The sequence below is a fragment of the Somniosus microcephalus genome, chromosome 7 (genome assembly GCF_052327205.1).
Source record: "Somniosus microcephalus isolate GS21.2 chromosome 7, FLI_Smic_1.0, whole genome shotgun sequence".
In the NCBI taxonomy this organism is placed as follows: domain Eukaryota; kingdom Metazoa; phylum Chordata; class Chondrichthyes; order Squaliformes; family Somniosidae; genus Somniosus; species Somniosus microcephalus.
The window spans coordinates 142,606,235-142,628,462 of NC_140993.1; the positions used below are offsets into that span (position 1 = coordinate 142,606,235).

The 22,228-nt window shown below is 44.5% G+C and overlaps 1 protein-coding gene across 6 annotated transcripts in view; it reads right to left on the reverse strand.

Annotated features, from left to right (window-relative positions):
• unm_hu7910 (un-named hu7910) overlaps nucleotides 1–22,228 on the reverse strand; it is a 426,260-nt gene that overhangs the window by 58,873 nt on the left and 345,159 nt on the right. For all 6 annotated transcript variants that reach the window (XM_085993023.1, XM_085993021.1, XM_085993025.1 and 3 more), the window contains one exon: nucleotides 4,954–5,045. In XM_085993023.1, the coding sequence (XP_085849149.1) occupies nucleotides 4,954–5,045 (92 nt within the window). The remainder of the gene's footprint in view (nucleotides 1–4,953; nucleotides 5,046–22,228) is intronic.

Consider the following 22,228-nt stretch of genomic DNA (forward strand, 5'->3'; position numbering starts at 1 on the left):
TCAAGAGGCGGTGGTTAGACTCTCGCTTGTTGGAGATAGTCATTGCCTGGCACTTGTGTGGCGTTAATGTTATTTGCCACTCATCAGCCTTAGCCTGAATGTTGTCCCGGTCTTGCAGCATGCAGGCATGGACTGCTTCATTATCTGAGGAGTTGCGAATGGAACTGAACACTGCAATCATCAGCACTTCTGACCTTATGATGGAGGGAAGGTCATTGATGGAGCAGCTGAATATGGTTGGGCCTCGGACACTTCCCCGAGGAACTTCTGCAGTGATCTCCTGGGGCTGAAATGATTGACCTCCAACATCCACAACCTTCTTCCTTTGTGCTAGGTATGAATCCAGCCAGTGGAGAGTTTTCCCCATGATTCCCATTCAATTTTACTAGGGCTACTTGATGCCACACTCGGTCAAATGCTTCCTTGATGTCAAAGGTAGTCACTCTCGCCTCACCTCTGGAATTCAGCACTTTTGTCCATGTTTGGACCAAGGCTGTAATGAGGTCTGGAGCAGAGTGGTCCTGTCGGAACCCAACCCAAGCATCGGTGAGCAGGTTATTGCTTGATAGCACTGTCCGACGACACCTTCCATTACTTTGCTGATGATTGAGAGTCGACTGATGGGGCGGTAATTAGCCGGATTGGATTTGTCTTGCTTTTTGTGGACAGGAATTACCTGGACAGTTTTCTACATTGTCGGGTAGATGCCAGTGTTGTAGTTGTACTGGAACAGCTTGGCTAGAGGCGCGGCTAGTTCTGGAGCACAAGTCTTCAGCACGACAGCCAGGATGTTGTCGGGGCCCATAGTCTTTGCTGTATCCAGTGCGCTCAGCCGTTTCTTGATATCATGTGGGGTAAATCGAATTGGCTGAAGACCGGCTTCTGTGATGGTGGGGACCTCAAGAGGAGGCCGAGATGGATCATCCACTCAGCACTTCCGCTAGAGATGGTTGTGAAAGATACAGCCTTATCTTTTGCACTGCATGTTGGGCTCCACCATCATTGAGGATGGGGATGTTCATGGAGCCTCCTCCTCCTATTAGTTGTTTAATTCCCCACCACCATTCACGACTGGATGTGGCAGGACTGCAGAGCTTTGATCTGATCAGGTGGTTGTGGGATCGCTTAGCTCCATCTACAGCATGCTGTTTCCACTGTTTAGCATGTATGTAGTCCTGTGCTGTAGCTTCACCAGGTTGGCACTTCATTTTTAGGTATGCTTGGTGCTGCTCCTGGCATCTTTTCTACACTCCTCATTGAACCAGGGTTGGTCCCCTGGCTTGATGGTAATGGTAGAGTGAGGGATATGCCGGGCCAGGAAGTTACAGATTGTGGTAATTCTGCTGCTGTGGGCCCACAGTGCCTCATGGATGCCCAGTTTTGAGCTGCTAGATCTATTCCAATTCTATCCTATTTAGCACGGTGGTAGTGCCACACAACACGATGGAGGATGTCCTCAGTGTGAAGATGGGACTCCATCTCAAGGACTGTGCAGTGTTCACTGGTACCAATACTGTCGTGGACAGATACATCTGATTTTTCCCTCGTGTTGGTTCTCTCACCACCTGCCGCAGAGCCAGTCTGGCAGCTATGTCCTTCAGGACTTGGCCAGCTCGGTCAGTAGTAGCGCTACCGAGGCACCCAGAGTACATTCTGTGCCCTTGCTATCCTCAGTGCTTCTTCCAAGTGGTGTTCAACATGGAGGCGTACTGATGCATCAGCTGAGGGAGGGCGGTAGGCGGTAATCAGCAGGAGGTTTTCTTGCCCATGCCTGACCAGATGCCATGAGACTTCATGGTGTCCGGAGTCAATGTTGAGAACTCAGAGGCCACTTCATGTGTTTGAATGCAGAGTCTCTCGGCGATGTATTGGTGTGGTGAAGCTTGTGGAGGGTGCAGGGCAACTTGGACAGCAACTTATTAATTTTTGCATTTAACTGCGTTCGTGCGGACGCTGGAATTAATAACAGTGAGTGCTGATAGCCTCACTGTTAATCCTACCGCAAGATCTGGGCCATTATATATGGCCTTCATGTGTAGAAGAGGGCATCAAAGACAATGATAGATGCTCAAGATTAGAATCAGAAAAAAGGGACTTGCCATTGGTATATTGCTGATGTTATGATATTTGATTGGGAACACATCACACATCTTAGTCAGGAATCACTCTCGATCATTCTCAGCAACTGAATAGCATTTATTTTAAAATAACATAAGAGCATAAGAATTAGGAGCAGGAGGAGGCCATACGGCCCCTCGAGACTGCTCTGCCATTTAATAAGGTCATGGCTGATCTTCGACCTCAACTCCACTTTCCCACCAGATCCCCATATCCTCGAGACTCGCAGAGTCTAAACCAGTGAAAATTGGAATATTTAATTCAATGTAAAATCATCTACAGAAAGTGAAACTGCGTACAGTTTTGGTGTCCATACTTAAGAAAGGACATACTTGCTCTCGAGTCAGTACAAAGAAGGTTCACTCGGTTAATCCCGGGGATGAGGGGGTGGACATATGAGGAGAGGTTGAGTAGATTGGGACTCTACTCATTGGAGTTCAGAAGAATGAGAGGCGATCTTATTGAAACATATAAGATTGTGAAGGGGTTGGATCGGGTGGATGCGGGGAAGATGTTCCCGATGATGGGTGAAACTAGAACTAGGGGGCATAGTCTTAGAATAAGGGGCTGCTCTTTCAAAACTGAGATGAGGAGGAACTACTTCACTCAGAGGGTGGTAGGTCCATGGAATATGCTGCCCCAAAAAGCTGTAGAAGCTACATCATTACATAAATTTAAAACAGAAATAGACAGTTTCCTAGAAGTAAAGGGAATTAAGGGTTACGGGGAGCGGGCAGGAATTTGGACATGAGTCTAGGTTCGGAATGGTCATGGCCCTGTGGGTAGCGGAGCGGGCCCAGGGGCCGTGTAGCCTGATCCTGCTCCTATTTCGTGTGTCTAATTCTGTTAGATTCAGGAGATGGTTCTGTGATAGTGGATTGGCGGTTAGGATCAGATCAGCCATGATCTTATTGAATGGCGGAGCAGGCTCGAGGGGCCGATTGGCCTACTCCTGCTCCTATTTCTTATGTTCTTAAATAAAGAGAGGGATAGAAAGTGGGATTAAGGGAGAGAGATAAAAGAGACGGAAAGAAAAAGTAAAAAATTATTTTAATCTAGCAGTAAGTATCGCAACTTCACACCCTTCATGAGTCAGTCAAAGTTAGCAGCCAAATGCACTATGGCTGATGAAGGTAAAGATGGTAAGAGATTCAGTTTGAGTTATGTGAGGTCAGAATACCAAGTTCGGCTTTTTTTTCTTCTAGCTGACAAGTGGTAATAACTTGTATTATACTGAGCACACTAACTGCTAGACTCATCATTCATGTATCGCAGTGCATCTCAACCTCTACATCTTTCTAAAACTGCAGTGTCTGAGGAGCTTCTGTAGGTTGAGCCATAGAAGAACTGAACTGCTTCTGCCTCTCATTTCTTCTGATGCTTGCAGGCAGATGCCACTACTCTGGATGTGAAGCTAATTACTAATGTCATGTGTCAAGACACAGTCAGGATCTTAATGAATTGTTTCATAAAGTGCATGAGATTTTAATTGGTGTAAAAGAACAATGCATTTAACAGGTTTTTTTCTAAAAGACTGTGGCTGGTCTTATATCCCTGTGTGCTGAGAGGATTTTCAATTAAAATCTATATTTGAATCAAACTAGAATTTACATTTATGTAAAAGCAAAATACTGCGGATGCTGGAAATTTGAAATAAAAACAGAAAATGCTAGAAATACTCAGCAGGTGAGGCAGCATCTGTGGAGAGAGAAATAAAGATAATGTTTCAGGTTGATGACCTTTCGTCAGGTCATCAATCTGAAACACTGGGGGCGATTTTGCCAATGGGGCGCGTTGGAGGCGGGACTGCTGCTTGTCGGGTCAATGTCCCGCCTCCATCGATTTGTGGCCAACTCACGCTATTTTCCCTTGATTGACCTTGTTAAGCCCGCCCAATTAAGGGAAAGCCAGTTACAGAGAATGTCAGCATATGACGTTTCACCTGTCAAAAATTTTTGACAGATGAATTGTCATCGTTTGATAGCTCTGTGAAGCTGTCAAACACTGACATTCTCTGTAGTTTAAGGAGTTCTTGAATTCAAGTCTCATCAAACCTCTTTCTTTAGCAGAAATTAGATGGTTGTTGCATTGGAGAATGCAGCAGCCATCTGTCATCTCTGTCGCGGAGGTGCGAGTCTCTCCGCATAACCAACTCTTGAAGCCTGCAGGAAGAAACAAAGGTAAGTAAACTTTTTCTAACACTTTCCACTTACCTCACATACTCAACTCTCCACACTTGCACCCATCACTTACCTTCACAGCGCACTTTTGCACCCCTCTGACCCCCTCCGAGCCTCGGTGACCCTGGCGGGGTTCGCAGCCTTCAGGAAGCCCGCACTTGTGTGGGTAAAATGGGGATAATCCTCTTATCTGCCTGTTAACTACCTGTTCACAGGCAGTTAAGTGGCTGTAATCCCCTTTCTGCCTCCAAGGAGACGGGATCCGGCGTGGATCAGCTACCCGCCTCCTGCCAAGATGGCATGGAGGGTGGTTGGGCACCCGCTCCCAAGTTCTGCAATTTTCCCGGCAGTCACTTCTCCATACCCACCTCCCCAGGGCTGGCAAGATCGCGCCCATTAACTCTATTTGTCTCTCCACAGATGCTGCTTGACTTGCTGAGCATTTCCAGCATTTTCTGTTTTTATTTTAGAATTTATATTTATTCTGAACTGTTAAAGGATGCGTTTTATGTCTTCCTCGGTTCCAAATTCACAGGTCTTGCTTCATTAATTTTATGATAGAAACCTATAGAATATTTTGAAAGCTCCAAACAGCACTCAGCACTGAATGGATAAACTATTTCTACAATAAAAGATTATGAAAAAGTGAAAGCACCTGTCCACGTTTGCAGTTTGTTGACTCGGGAAACTTTTCAAACAAGGCACACGTTTTTGGGACTTGTTTACAGGAGTTCTCACTCCTACGACCTAGTGGGAAGAAGAAAAATATATATATGTAAAACAAGGCAGCAACTGCATTACAATAATTTCAGAATGTCATAATTAGATGCACAGGAAATGAACTTTTGATCTACAACCATTCCCAGCCATACTACAAACCTTATGTTAAATTAAACCACAATTGATGTACTTCTTACACACATCCAGTCAGAGCTCACATATTATGATTTTGTCATCACTTTTTTCCCCTTGCTAGTGTAAAAAATATACAAATATACCAAGAATGGAAGAATCTTGCTCAAGTCTCAGGCATTTCCAATTTTTTCAGCCAGGCTTGCAAATATTAGAGGGCGGGGTTAAGGAGAGTAAATCAGTTTACTGGGGTAAAATTACTGACAAAACACCCAAAAGAATCCCACTTAGTAATAAATTAAAAGGCTTAAGATACTTCATGGATGTGAACAATTCAATTTACATATACTGCTCTTCTGTCCATCATCCTCACCAATTCTGAAAACTTTCCCAATTCATATGGCACTTTGGTTACATATCAATATTTGTTCAGATGGATATAGTCCTGTGCCACTAACAATCATCTATCTCAATTAAGCACGTCTTTAGCATGTGTTGGTAGATTTCCTGGTATAATAGCATTTTCATGCCAATTCATCTTCCATTTACAAAGCTTTTATGCCTAATTCATTCAACCAACCTACACTAAGTGGGGAAAAAATAGACCTTCTCCACAGGTACAATTTTACCGTAGCAATAATTGAGGCTTTACAGTGCATGTGTCACAGATTCACTGACAGCTATGCATACTAGCTCATCTCTCTACATGCAGGAGTCCAATCCTATCCACCAAGGACTGTAATTGAGTGTTCAGTGACTGCGTAATCAAGTGCTTTGAAAGCTTTGATGAACGCCTCTACTGGGAGATGACACACATTTCAATGCATATCTCCCATGTGAGGCTACTTTAAGATTTGCTATTCTGTCATGTATAAAACAGGTTGTTGTGACCCTCTAATAATTGTTTTATCAACAAAATGAATTGAAAGCTGTTTCACCCACTAAAATCTGTATTTAAATTACAAAACATTTTTAGAATTCACCAGGGTAAACCATTTTAACATTACATTTTATTTTAGCTATTTCAATTGCCGTTAACCCAGTTGGGTTTTTGACACCTGCTGAATAGTGTACAGTAAGGGACCAGCAGGCTATTAGTATGGAGGAGGGGAATCACGTCTGAGCCCAATCTCGTCCTCACCAGACATCCAAATATGCACTTTCTAGCAGAGGTCCCCGAGTAGCAAATCAGGAACAGAAATCCGTACCAATTTTCTTTCTTCTCTAATCCTGGGTGCTGAAGTCAATTAGGTTTCCATCCCATCTCAGTTGAAGCCAGCTAACTCAGCACATATCAAAGATCTTATATAGGAGCTTCCAAGGGAGCACCCTGTTGTGTATGTAACCTGTTCCACCTTAAGAGAGCTTAAGCCTGTTCCACCTTAAGAGATGTACTACTTTCTCAGGCTGCTGTAGACGTAATACCGGGGGTGAACACACCGGTATATAAGCACTGTGCAGTAATCTTGTATTCAGTATAGTCCCTACCTCCAACCAGTAAAGACCTGTTTTTATTGTTACTCATTAGTCTGTGTCTTAATTAACTAAATAATTCACAGACTTAACACTGGCGACGAGTCAGGTTCTTACCCTGCGGCAGTTATTCCACGGCGGTTGAAGAGAGGTTTCAAACCACACCACCCCACTGGAAGCGACAGGCATTAGGACCCTGAAGCCTCCATCAGCTTGTGAACCGGAGTAGAAGACAGGGCTGGGGAAGACAGAGGTACAGGGCGATAGCGATCGGCAGATAAGGGCCGGGCCACTTTGAAGTGAGGGGCGCAGCCGGGCCATCGATCGCAACCACCGATAAGGGCCGCACTCGGGCTGAAAGGGCAGCGGCTGCAGAAATTGAAGGCGCGAGAGCCGCGGTGCACAGCGCGGGCCATCGATCGCGATCGGGAGATAAGGGCTTTGGAGTGCGAGGCGCAGCCGGGCCATCGATCGCAAGCACTGATAAGGGCCGGGCCGCTTTCAAGTGCGAGGCGCAGCCGGGCCATCGATTGCATCCGCTGATAAGGGCCGCACTCGGGCGATCGCGGCGAAGATAAGGGCCGCACTCGGGGGCTGAAGGGAGACGGCGTCGGGGGACGGGTGAAGACCGCCAAGCGCGGGAAAACCGCCATTTTGTGGGCGGAGGACGACGGCAAGAGCGGGAAGCCGCCATCTTTGATAACAAGTAAAGAAAATAAAATCTGAGAAATTGCAAATCTACAATGCCTAAACACGGGAATATTAGCACCTTTGATAGTGACCTCGAAGATTGGGCCATATATGTTGAAAGAGTAAAAAATTATTGTAAGGCCAATAAAATTCGTGACCAAGATAAAGCTCTAACATTATTAAATTTAATGGGTGCGAAGACATACGGGCAATTGAAACACCTGTTATCACCAGATGAACCGGCGGATAAGACGTTCGATGAGATTGTTACTGTCCTGAAAGATCATCTAAACCCCACGCCACTGATGCTAGCGGAACGATTTAAATTTTACGACAGAAGGCAGCTACAGCATGAAAGCAATGCTGAATATTTGCTGGAATTGCGTAAATTAGCAAAATATTGCAAGTTTGGAACGGGACTGACAGATGCACTACGAGACAAATTTGTGTGTGGTTTATTTAAACAGGATACACAAAAGCGACTGCTCGAGGAGAATGAGCTGACGCTTGAGAAGGCGGTCACTATGGCAGCAGCACACGAAGCCGCAGCGAGAGGCACGGCAGTAATGCAGCTACGGTCACCGGAGCTCAGTGCACACAAATTGGGTGTGAGTTCTGGCAAATGCTATCGTTGTGGAAAGACAACGCATGATCAGAACCAGTGTTGGTTTAAAAACCAAGAATGCAGAACATGTGGTAGGCTTGGACATATAGCTAGAGTATGCAGGTCAGGGAAGAAAACCAGCAACAAGAAGTCACCGCAAGGGAAATACGCAAAGGTACACAAGGTGGCCGAACAGGAGTCCGATTCAGACGCTAGCAGTAATGAACTGGCTGGCTTAAGCAGTATTGAACTGGCTAGCTTAAGGGTACTCAACGTTGGTAAGGGTGCAGACCTCCAGACAATTTGGGTTACTCTTCAGATAGAAGGAGTCCAAGTAAAAATGGAATTGGACACTGGATCGGCATTGTCGGTCATGAATAAGAAAGATTACAGAAGGTTATTCCAACATATTCCCCTACAGGATACGGAGATTATATTGACAACCTACACGGGGCAGAGAGTGTACCCCATCGGGACAATAAAGGTTGCAGTGGCCAACAAGGGCGAAGGAAGTCAAATAATGGACTTATATGTGCTACCGGAGGGAGGTCCACCACTACTAGGCTGGGAGTGGTTTAGAAACATAAATATGGACTGGCATTCGCTAAAAGCCATAAAGAGTGAGAACTCGGTGCAGATAATCAGCCCAGACTCTAGAACTGATGATGGTAAGACCAACCCATGTGCAAAAGACAAAGTTTCAGCACAGAATTCCACTGAGCAACAACAACATAGTTTAACAGAGAATTCTGAGTCTGTCAAGTCTACTGATATGCACATTTTTGAGGGACACTGGGCTCGAACTCAACTCCATTTCAAACTACAACAGCAATTAGAACAAATGATTCGCCGTTTTGAGCAAGAGATGAATGAAATAAAAAAGTTCTTTGTTACAGAGTGGGAGAATCTGGAAAGTCAACAGAAGCAACTGATGGAGAAAATGGAGCAGGAGCACACCAACCATCTGCGCGAGGAGGCCGAACGAATCAAAGCTGATTCAGGTTCTGAACGTGCGTGCCATAATCTGGTGTCAGAAGAGTTAACGGTCAGCCAACTCCTTCATATGCTGAGGGACAAGACTCTGAAATGGGAAAAACTTGAACACGAGCTGCGATCTTCAAAGGAAAAGGGTTCGGAGCTCTCAAAAGTCATTGAGATGGCTGATGTGACGACACAGACTGAAACGACTGCAACAGAGCAGCCATTGGATGCCAAAAGTACGCTGACTCACGTCAATGTAGAACAACAGACCGCTGAAACAGCTGCTCCGGTAGAGGGATTGCATAGTCCGATCAATCAATCTCCAAAGGAAGTTGAAGTATTAAAATCACAAATGAGGTCACTAGTAAACGACTTGCTGAAAGCCCAGAAAAAGCTGGATGCAGAGGTACACATGAAGAAGTCTCTTCAGGAAAGATGTCTGGATTTGGAACAAGAGCTGGCTAACGTCCAGCTGGGTATGGAGGAAATAGACGACCCTCTCACTGGTCTAGCTCAGGACGACACCGAATATTACCATGACCTGGTGGACGACACCGAATATTACGATGTCCTGTCCTGCCCAGCTTGTAACTTCGACTCCCAAAGTGCAGAAATCATGGAGGAGCACCAAAAGTCTACGGAACATCGGGAGAAGCTGGCTCTACGACGGAAACAGGAGGAAGAGAAGGAGGAACTGCGCATGCAGCTGGCAGCTGACAATGGAGCCCAGAGAGTCTCCAAGAAGCAGAAAAGGAAAAGTAAAAACAGAAGATGACCCATCTGAACCATTATCACCTCTACCAGATATCACACGTGGTCCCTCCGAACGGAGCCAAATCAGTTCGGAAGTTCAAGCTGTTAAATCCATGAAAGGACTATTGAATGAGTAACGTGAACCGACTACACCACAGAGATTGAATCTGTGAACTGTTTTCCGCAGAGACTGAATCTGTGATATGTTACATTAAACATGAAGTTATATATGTATATATGTTATTACGTTATGTTAAATGGGGGGGATGACTATAAAGCTAAGAAGGGAGGAGTGTTGTGTATGTAACCTGTTCCACCTTAAGAGAGCTTAAGCCTGTTCCACCTTAAGAGATGTACTACTTTCTCAGGCTGCTGTAGACGTAATACCGGGGGTGAACACACCGGTATATAAGCACTGTGCAGTAATCTTGTATTCAGTATAGTCCCTACCTCCAACCAGTAAAGACCTGTTTTTATTGTTACTCATTAGTCTGTGTCTTAATTAACTAAATAATTCACAGACTTAACACACCCCAGATATGTAAGTTTAAAACAGGCCACCTGATGGAAACAAAATTAAAAAGAGCCTCCCAAGAGAAAGTTAATCATAAGGGAAGCACCCGAGAGAAGTATACTTAAGATGGAGGCTGTGGGGTGTTTACTATGGCATGTTTACAAACGAGAAAGCCGGATATCAAAGATGGATGAAGAGGTGAGAAAATGATCTGTAGATCAAAAAACAAAAGGACAGGGTTATGGCTTTAGGGAATTAGGTACAAAAATTTAGAAAGACAGACAGAAGTGAGGGGATTATTAAGGGTGAGTGGATTAAATGCGATAAGTGAATCATCACAGGTCAATAAAATGGCTGAATAAGTATTAGACCTCAAGAGAAAATCATCAGGGATGAAAGCTGGAGAAGGTAAAACCTGGGGCAGGGTTGCCATCAAATGGAGACAAGTGCTAAAGGAAACTTCTTCCCTAAACTCCTCTTCCTCCTCCAACTCCATAACAGCCATTGGGAGGCCCAAATGAAAACCCATGTTGAGCATTGAGCAAGAATCCAAGTTTTTTTGAATAATTCTCTCATTTCCCACTGCTACCTCTTTTCAGCCAGATCAGGGCAATTTCTCCAGACACTGATACCTCAGCGACTACCAAAGTGCAATGGGGAGTGGAATCAGAGGGAATCAAAATGATTTGGACAAAATATGTCAGAATGCGGAACAAGAGAAGATGAAATTTAATACGGATAAGTGTAAAATATTGAGCATAGGTAGGAAAGATGGATGACACATGTACTCCTTGAATGGTGTTGAAATAGCCAAGAACTAAGTTGAAAGGGACCTGGGAATCACTGGATGTCCAACCATACAGCAGCAGCAGTCAACAAAGCCGATAGAATGAAATAACAACAGAAAATGCTGGAAATACTCAGCAGGCCAGGCAGCATCCGTGGAGAGAGAAACAGAGTTAACGTTTCAGGTCTGGGACCCTTCATCAGAACTGGAAAAAGCTGGAGATGTAACAGATATTAAGCAGGTGCAGAGACGGGGTGGGGGTTTAGGAGGGGAGGAAGGAATAGAAAGAACAGCCTGTACTTTTGTAAGAGGCAGGTCCCACCTACATTCGCGACTCTTCCAACGCCCTCCGTCACTTTAACAGTTTCTAGTTTCCTGGCCCCAACCGTCTCCTTTTCACTATGGACGTCCAATCCCTCTACACCTCCATCCCCCACCAGGACGGCCTTCGGGCGCTCCGTTTCTTCCTTGAACAGAGGCCCAACCAGTCCCCATCCACCACCACCCTTCTCCGCCTGGCTGAACTTGTTCTCACATTGAACAACTTCTCCTTTGACTCCACTCACTTCCTCCAAATTAAAGGTGTTGCTATGGGAACCCACATGGGCCCTAGCTATGCCTGCCTTTTCATGGGATATGTGGAACACTCTTTGTTCCAGTCCTACTCAGGTCCCCTCCCTCACCTCTTTTTCCGGTACATCGATGACTGTATTGGTGCCGTTTCCTGCTCTCGCCCTGAACTAGATAAGTTCATTCACTTTACTTCCAATTTCCACCCTTCCCTCACCTTCACATGGTCCATCTCCAACTCTTCCCTTCCCTTCCTTGCCTTCTCCGTCTCCATTTCTGGTGATCGGCTTTCAACAAACATCCACTACAAGCCCACCGACTCCCACAGCTACCTGGACTACACTTCCTCCCACCCTGCTTCCTGTAAGGACTCTATTCCATTCTCCCAGTTTCTCCGTCTCTGCCGCATCTGTTCTGACGATGCCACCTTCCATACCAGTGCTTCCGACATGTCTTCCTTTTTCCTCAACCGAGGATTCCCCTCTACTGTGGTTGACACGGCCCTTGACCGTGTCCGTTCTATTTCCCGCACTTCTGCTCTCACCCCTTCCCCTCCCTCCCAGAACCACAATAGGGTTCCCCTTGTCCTCACCTTTTACCCCACCAGCCTCCACATTCAACGGATCATCCTCCGCCATTTCCGCCACCTCCAACGTGATCCCATCACCAAACACATCTTCCCCTCACCTCCCCTTTCAGCATTCCAAAGGGACCGCTCCCTCCGAGACACCCTGGTCCACTCCTCCAGCACCCCCAACAGCCCTTCTCCTGGCACCTTTCCGTGCAAGCACAGGAGATGCAACACATGCCCTTTTACCTCCTCCCTTCCCACTGTCCAGGGCCCCAAACACCCCTTCCAGGTGAAACAGCGATTTACTTGTACTTCTTGCAATTTAATATACTGTATTCGCTGCTCACGATGTGGTCTCCTCTACATTGGGGAGACCAAATGCAGATTGGGTGACTGCTTTGCGGAACACCTCCGTTCAGTCCGTAAGGGGGACCCTGAGCTTCCAGTCGCCTGTCACTTTAATTCACCGCTTCACTCCCACTCTGATCTCTCTGTCCTCGGCCTCTTGCATTGTTCCAATGAAGCTCAACGTAAGCTCGAGGAACAGCACCTCATCTTTCGATTGGGCACTTTACAGCCTGCCGGACTCAACATTGAGTTCAACAATTTCAGATAATTATCCCTGCCCCCATTTTTCATGCAGTATGATTCTTGCCATTCCCATTTGCAACATTTTATCTTTCCTGCCTCTTACAAAAGTACAGGCTATTCTTTCTATTCTTTCCTCCCCTCCTAAACCCCCACCCCGTCTCTGCACCTGCTTAATATCTGTTACATCTCCAGCTTTTTCCAGTTCTGATGAAGGGTCCCAGACCTGTAACATTAACTCTGTTTCTCTCTCCACGGATGCTGCCTGGCCTGCTGAGTATTTCCAGCATTTTCTGTTGTTATTTCAGATTTCCAGCATCCGCAGTATTTTGCTATTAAAGCCGATAGAATGTTGAACTACATAGCCAAAATAGTAGAATACAGTCAGAGGAAGCCATGTTCATACTATAACAAGTTCTGATCAGATCATACATAAGAACATAAGAAATAGGAGCAGGAGTAGGCCATTCGGCCCTTCGAGCCTGCTCCGCCATTCAATGAGGTCATGGCTGATCTTCTGCCTCAACTCCATTCACCGGCCCTATCGCCATATCCCTTGGTGCCCTTACCTTGAGGACTGTGTCCGGTTCTGGCCACCGAGACACAAGCATTGGAGGCGGTGCAGGAGAGAGCTCCAAGCCTGATTTGTGTCAAAGATCTGGATTATGGGGAAAGATGGGAGAACCTTGGCTTTTTATCCTTGAAAGGAGATATCCGAGTGGAGATCTTAAAGCATAGTAAAAGATAAATCTGAAAATTTACTTCAAACTAAATTGTAAGAGTGGGGGAAGGGGAATGACAGGGTCAAACTAGTAAAAGGCAAATTTAGGACTATTGTCAGAAAGTTTTTCCCCCACAAAGTGATCAGCACGTGGAATGGTGGAGGTGAAAGCCTCCTTTAACAATCAGATGCTGCAATAGAGGGACTTTAGGGTCTTTTTGGATAAACTAAAATGGGCCAAAATGCTTTGCTCATCCATAATTATCATGCAAGTAATGATGCTGTGATATGCCAATAAGTAGAGTACTTTTGCTTTTGTATGTGGTGGGGTATTTCTGGTTCTGTTAGTCACATGATGACTTCTGCTGTCTTACAGTACGAGTTGTTCAGCCCAGAAACAGCAAAACTCAACCAGTATGAGCAGATGGGTTCTGATTCAGACATCAGAGTCTAAAGCTCTACCACCCCATAGCCAGAATACATTTTTAATGGACTGATGGTTTAAAAATTATTTGTGATCAGATATAACTCAGTTTTATTAAACATATGGCATCTTTATGGTTCTCTATGCTAATTTTTCTAAGTGTTTAGGAAGAAATCTGACATCCTCAACCTTTAAATGCCTGAAACCCACCGACAGCTTCATGGCAACTCAAACCCTTCTTGCCAAAACATTGTCTATACAGAATTATTAATAAATTTAGCTACTCGCTCAAGCATGACAGAGAGAAGAACATTTCTTACAATGTATAAGCACAGTACTACATTACAGAATTTCAGCATTGGATAATTTTGTATTGGGCACAATTTTAAAGCACTAAGCTTTGCTTTTCATTAGATAAAGCAACATTGTACCTTTATTGTTATATTTTACTGTTTCTTTTGTCCAGAGTCTGGGGTGCAGGGGGGTTTACAAAGTTATACTTCTCCACCTCCAATTTAGCCAGTACCCCTTCTCACTAGATCAGCTGGAGTGGCAGACATGCACCAAGTGCTCGAACATCTGGAAAACTGAGTCAGAGTAGGTGGACACGATGGTCAGCAATAATCTGCTCAGCCTGTCCACATTCTGAATGGTGATCTAGAAGGGTAGTAGGAGGCTGCTCAAAATAAATGAGAACTTTTTCTTACACATTTTTAAATTGGTATCTATTTGATCACAATTTTTCTGCCAATTAAGTTAATTTAACCATAACATCTGCTTCAATTAATAATCTGGTAATAATTAGAAGCACAAACATGCTAGAAATAACTGCAGAGAGATGCTCATTAGGTTTACATCCCTCAATCACTGTTTCATCTGAAAATCTTTCCCATCAATAAAACCGATCAATGCTGTTATGCTGAAGATTAAAGGAGATATAAATTCTACTGAACTGTTATAAAAATGATAAAACCTAAAAAGCAGGCCATTTGTGTACAACTAACCCTTCCCCCCTCCCATGTGATGTTGTGCAGTTCTGCTCCAACAATATCATGAATGGGGAGTGCTACCCACAGTCCTCCAATGTCATTCATGGCGTCATTAAAACAAAACTTCTGCTAATAGCATAAATCAAGGAAGGAATGTTGCAGAGGGGAACCAGTAAAACATTGTTTGGCAGCTGGAAAATCCATCTTCATTCTAGCAGCTGGCAAAACTTGTACAATGACTTAGGCAGCACGCAGCCCTACTGAAACATCATGAAAACCCCAGGAATGTGCAGCTACCCCAAGCGCTCCAGACAAGTCACATTAGGATACAAATTCTAAATATAATACAATAGAGTATAATAATTGTTCAACATACACCAACAAGTGCACGTTTCTTTGAAACAAAACAGGGTAGATAATTCTGCAATGGCCCTTATTGAATCAATTAAGTTTGCTACATTGTTACCCAGGGGTGACAGAGACACTTTATGATGATGATTAGGGTTTAGGTTTTGCTTTTATAACCATGCCCACCAGGCTCTCCTGATTGCTGAGCAGGTAAATGCATTAATGTAGAACTAGGCCATTCAAAATGTGGAGGTCCCAGCTTTAATCTCTGTTCTATGCGAAAGTACCTGATCTTAACCTGGGGGGCAGAGGGCAGTACAACTGGCCTCAGTGGGTGGTAAGTGGGACAAAGATAGAATCAGCAAGAGTTCCTGCTGGAAATGGACCACGTGTGGACGTCAGGTAAAGACTGGGTAATGCTTAGCTGTTACACTCATTGCTAAGACTCAGTTAAGAAAGTGCTACTGATACCCGTTGGACCACAAAACACCTTAAGGGGTAAAAAAGAAAATTGGAGGATTTTAAAAAAGAAAATCTAATTTGAAAAGCTCCACTACAACTGGACTTCTGACTGCTCTTACAAAGAGACAGTACAGGCACGCCGGGCTGAATGGCTTCCTTCTGTGCTGTATATTTCTATGATAATCTTTTCATAAGAAACTTATTCCTTTCAAAAATCTATATTATTAAAATTGGTATGGTCAATATTTCTTATGGCAATTTCCATGTAAATTGTGTTCACATGCATTATATTTGTAATACCCTGCAGGTATTTCATTTAGAGCACTCAGCCCTTGATCACAATTTTCAGTCACAACAGCCTGTGACTATGTACAATTCCTTATTAGAAACATAGAAGATAGGAGCAGGAGTAGGCCATTCGGCCCTTCGAGCCTGCTCCGCCATTCAAGGAAATCATGGCTGATCATCCAAATTCAGTACCCTGTCCCTGCCTTCTCCCCATATCCCTTGATCCCTTTAGCCTCAAGAAATATATCCAACTCTTTCTTGAATATATTTAATGAACTGGCCTCCACCGCCCTCTGTGGCAGAGAATTCCACAGGTTCACCACTCTCTGGGTGAAGAAATTCCTCCTCATTTCAGTCCTAAATGGCTTACCCCTTATCCTTAGACTATGACCCCTGGTTCTGGACTCCCCAGCCATCAGAAACATCCTTTCTGCATCTAGTCTGTCCAGACCTGACAGAATTTTATAGGTTTCGATGAGATCCCCTCTCAATCTTCTAAACTCCAGTGAGTATAAGCCCAATTGACACAATCTCTCCTCGTACGTCATTCCTGCCATCCCAGGTATCAGCCTGATGAATCTTCGCTGCACTCCCTCCATGGCAAGAACGTCCTTCCTCAGGTAAGGCGACCAAAACTGCACACAATACTCAAGGTGCGGTCTCACCAAGGCCCTGTACAACTGCAGCAAGACATCCTTGTTCTTGTACTCGAACCCTCTTGCTACGAAGGCCAACATACCATTTGCCTTCTTAACCGCCTGCTGCACCTGCATGCTTGCCTTCAGCGACTGGTGCACAAGAACACCCAGGTCTCTTTGCACTTCCCCTTCTCCCAATCTATTGCCATTCAAATAATAATCTGCCTTCCTGTTTTTGCCACCAAAGTGGATAACCTCACATTTATCCACATTATAGTGCATTTGTCATGTTTCTGCCCAATCACCCAACCTGTCCAAATCGTACTGGAGTTTCATGACATCCTCCTCACAGCATACCCTCCCACCCAGCTTTGTGTCATCTGCAAATTTGGAGATATTACATCCAATTCCCTCGTCCAAATCATTAATATATATTGTGAGCAGCTGGGGTCCTAGGACCGATCCTTGCGGTACCCCACTAGTCACTGCCTACCACTCGGAAAACGACCCGTTTATTCCAACTCTTTGCTTTCTGTCCGCCAACCAGTTCTCTATCCAAGTCAATACCTTGCTCCCAATCCCATGTGCCTTAATTTTGCACGCTAACCTCTTATGCGGGACCTTATCGAAAGCCTTCTGAAAGTCCAAATACACCACATCCACTGGTTCTCCCTTATCTATTTTACCAGTTACATCCTCAAAAAATTCCAGTAGATTAGTCAAGCATGATTTACCTTTTGTAAATCCATGTTGACTTTGTCCGATCCTGTCACTGCTTTCCAAGTGCTCTGCTATTACATCTTTTATAATGGACTCTAGCATTTTCCCCACTACCGATGTCAGGCTTACCGGTCTGTAATTGCCCGCTTTTTCTCTGCCACCTTTTTTGAATAGCGGGGTAACATTAGCTACCCTCCAATCCATGGGTACTGTTCCAGAGTCTATCGAGTTCTGGAAGATGACCAGCAATGCATCTACTATTTCTAGGGCCACTTCCTTAAGTACCCTGGGATGTAGATTATCAGGCCCTGGGGATTTATCGGCCTTCAGTCCCATCAATTTTCCTAACACCATTTCCCTACAAATACTGATTTGTTTCAGTTCCACCCTTTCATCAGACCCTATGTTCCGCGGTATTTCTGGGAGGTTATTTATGTCCTCCTTTGTGAAGACAGATCCAAAATATGTATTTAGTTGGTCTGCCATTTCTTTGCTCCCCATTATAAATTCCCCCGATTCTGACTGCAAGGGGCCTACGCTTGACTTCACCAATCTTTTTCTCTTTACATATCTATAAAAACTTTTACAGTCAGTTTTTATGTTCCCTGCAATGCTTACTCTCATATTCTATTTTCCCTTTCTTAATTAATCCCTTTGTCCTCCTTTGTTGAATCCTAAACTGCTCCCAATGCTCAGGATTATTACTTTTTCTGGCCAATTTATATGTCCTCTCCTTGGATCTTATGCTATCCCTAATTTCCCTGGTTAGCCACGGTTGAGTCACCTTTTTTGTTTTATTTTTATGCCAAACTGGGATGAACAACTTCTGTAGTTCATCCATTCGGTCTTTGAATGTTTGCCATTGCCTATCCACTGTCAACCCTTTGAGTGCCATTCCCCAATCAATCCTACCCAACTCGCTCCCTCAGACCATCGTAGTTTCCTTTGGTTCGTGTCAACTGCTCCACTATAAAAAAAAATGATGAAACTATTTATATGAACAAGCACATGGAGTATTATCCCTTTCTCTTGAGAATTAATCAATTCTGAATTTTTGGAAAAAATAACAATTAACGCGGTCTACCAATAATGCTCCAGCTTACTCGTGTTGGTCATCCAAATTATAATGCTGGATATTCAACCTGGCACTTGCAAATTAACTCACCTTAATTTTTCATCAAGTTAAATCACTGAAGATAATTTTGCCTCATTTAAGTTTGTTTAAATGACTGGAATTCATTTTAATAACAAATTTGTGGCTTGTCCAACTAAAGGAAATGCAGAGTGACTCCTACACCAATCCCAATAAGTGAAAGCTTTGCTACAGCCAGAATCATGCTTTTGAAGGGTCCGTAACAATTCAGCAAGTTTAGACAAGTGAACAGAATAATCATACAGACCAAGAAGGTCACAAGTTCAGTTCTAGGTCTCCGTCAAGTTAGCTGGTCTAAGCTGGTGCAGTAAGTACACTACAACAGGTCTCTAGTTCACTAGGTTAGGGAGAGGGTGAATCAAGCACCAGGTTTCCTGCTCTGATCACTATCCCAGTGACTCCTGCTGGAAATGTGTCCCTAGATGTCAGATGCGGCCAGGATTGGGTTCAGATGCATGTCCCCACCCCCAGGGCTATGGGGAAAGAGCAGGGGAGTGGGACTAATTGGATAGCTCTAGCAAAGAGCCAGCAGACACGATGAACAGAATGGCCTCTTTCTGTGCTCTATCATTCTATGATTTAGTTAGGCTGCTGACAGTCACTGACAAAGCTCACACATGAATATAATCATTTGGGCAAGGTACCGGATGACATTAGTAACTAGGGCATTCTGGAGGGGGAGGGTGAACAGCCAGTTGTTGTGGTGCATATAGGTACCAACGATATAGGTAAAAAATGGGATGAGGTCCTAAAAGCTGAATATAGGGAGTTAGGAGGTAAATTAAAAAATAGGACCTCAAAGACAGTAATCTGAGGCTTGTTACCAGTGCCACGTGCTAGTCAGAGTAGAAATAGAAGGATATTTCAGATGAATACGTGGCTAGAGGAATGGTGCAAGGGAGAGGGATTCAAATTCCTGGGACATTGGAACTGGTTCTGGGGGAGGTGGGACCAGTACAAACTGGACGGTTTGCACCTGGGCAGCACCAGTACTGAAGTCCTCGGGGGAGTGTTTGCTAGTGCTGTTGGGGAGGGTTTAAACTAAAATGGCAGGGGGTTGGGAACCTGTGCAGGGAGACAGGAGGAAAGAGAAGCAAGGATAGAAACAAAAGACAGGAAGGAGAAAAGCAAAAGTGGAAGGCAGAGAAATCAAGGGTGTAAATCAAACATGGCCGCAGTAAATAATAATTCTAAACGGTCTAAAAGTGTTTTTAAAAAAAAGCCTGAAGGCTGTGTGTCTTAATGCGAGGAGCATTCGTAATAAGGTGGATGAATTAGTTGCGCAAATACATGTAAACGGATATGATATAATTGGGATTACGGAAACATGGCTCCAGGGTGACCAAGGCTGGGAATTCAACATCCAGGGGTATTCAATATTCAGTAAAGACAGGCAAAAAGGAAAAGGCAGTGGGGTAGCATTACTGGTTAAAGAGGAGATTAACACAATAGTAAGGAAGGATATTAGCTCTGATGATGTGGAATCTGTATGGGTAGAGCGGAGAAATAACAAGGGGCAGAAAACGTTAGTGGGAGTTGTATACAGACCCCCAAACAGTAATGCTGAGGTTGCGGATGGCATTAAACGGGAAATTAGAGACGCGTGCAATAAGGGCACTGCAGTTATCATGGGTGACTTTAATCTACATATAGATTGGGCTAACCAAATTAATAACAGTACTGTGGAGGAGGAATTCCTAGAGTGTATACGGGATGGTTTCCTGGACCAATATGTCGAGGAACCAACTAGAGACCAGGACATCTTAGACTGGGTGTAGTGGCGCTTCTTAGTTTCCAAACAGGCAGCCACTGAGCTGTGGGGCTGTTAACAACGAGTAGACGCGTGTCGAAATAAAACGTTCCCAAACGTAGCTTTGTCTTTTAAACTGTTTATTATAACACTTCACAAACGGAATTACAAAGCAAACACGTATAAACGAACACGGTCAAAAACTGCATTGCTCCAAACCTCACAACTTCTGCCTCCTTCAGCCACGTGGAGTTTAAACTGTAAAATGGCTGCATACCATGTGTGGCTTAGGGACTGTACCATTGTGGCAAGAATGAAGGGGGTGTCTCGGACTATACTACTGGAGCAAGAAAATAGGGGGTTTCTTAATACAATAAGTCAATCAGGTAAATTAACTGTATTATGCTATTTAACCAATATTTTAAAGTATTTTCTTAAGCTTTTATGGCTCTTACATTCCAGCCCCTAATTGACTAGGCACATGAAGCGTATCAATTACTCAAACATTAAGAGTCATAAACTAATGAGTTCAACATATTTACAATATAAGTGTCCACTTTTTTCGTTCAGGAACTTTTCACGCTGCTTCTTGTAGCAGGCAGAGCTTTGTGATCGGTCTTTCCAGGGTACTGGTCTTGGTTTGCAAACAAACGCGACGAACGACGCTTCTGGAGTCTGGCATGGTCTTAATTATTTTTCCCATCAACCAAGAATTTCTAGGGGCTGAATCATCCACGATTAAGACAATGTCTCCGACAATGAAGTTCCTCTTTATTTTGGACCATTTTTGACGCTCCTGTAGCAGAGGTAAGTATTCTCTTGTCCATCTGGTCCAGAAAAGGTCTGACATATACTGAACTTGCCTCCACTTCCGACGGGCATACAGATCTTCCTTTTTGAAGACTCCCGGGGGCATGGCTGGCTGGGTTTTCAACAACAGGTGGTTCGGAGTCAGGGCTTCGAGGTCATTGGGATCATCTGATGTCTTAGTTATCGGTCGGTCATTAATGATGGCTTCGACCTCGCACAGAACGGTTTGGAGTCCCTCGTCGTCGAGCGCTTGCTGCTTCAGTACAGAACTGAGTAGTTTTCTTACGGTGCGTATCTGTCTTTCCCAGACACCTCCATGGTGGGATGCAGCCGGAGGATTGAAGATCCACTTAATTCCTGTTTGCATCATGGCTTCCTGTATTTTAAGCCGATTCCAACCTTCAATAGCTTCCCGTAGTTCTCTCTCCGCTCCGACGAAATTAGTGCCATTATCAGAACGCATAATGGACACCTGACCTCTTCTACAGACAAAGCGCCGCAAGGCGTTACTACAGGAATCAGTGTCAAGCGTGTGTGCCACCTCAATATGAACTGCTCTGATGGTCAAACAAGTGAAAAGCACACCATATCTCTTGACAAGGCTCCGTCCTCGCTTTACCTCGAAAGGCCCGAAATAGTCCACCCCTACGTTTGTAAATGGGGGCTTGTCTGGTAACAAACGGTCTTCAGGCAGGTCTGCCATTTTCTGCTCCCCAGCTCTAGCGTGTAACCGTCTGCAAACAATGCATTCAGAGAGTATTTTTCTTATTACAGAATTAGCTCCTGGAATCCAGTATCTTTGTCTTAGCTTCGCAAGCACGTGATTCCTCCCACTGTGTCCAATACTCTGGTGTATATGCTGAAGAATGAGTAGCAGCAACCCGGAGGTCCTTAGAAAGGATAGCAGGATGCTTGGCCTCCTCTGGCATAGCAGATTTGTTTAGTCTCCCTCCCACCCTCAGTACTCCATCTTGCAGTGTAGGGTCCAGCTTGTAGATATGACTACCTTTCTTGATTGGAGTATTTCGCTGTAAAGCTTCGATTTCTTCTGGGTATCTTTGTCTTTGACTGAAGCAAACTATCTCCATCTCAGCCTTGGCCAAATCCTCCACGGTCAATGAATTCTTACCCAATGTGGTCTTGTGCTGATGCATATACTGCTGTAGAAGCATTCTCTGCTTATCGGGGTTACTTTCAGACTGACTGATAGTGGTTCGGTACTCTTTTCTCTTACCGCTCAGGTG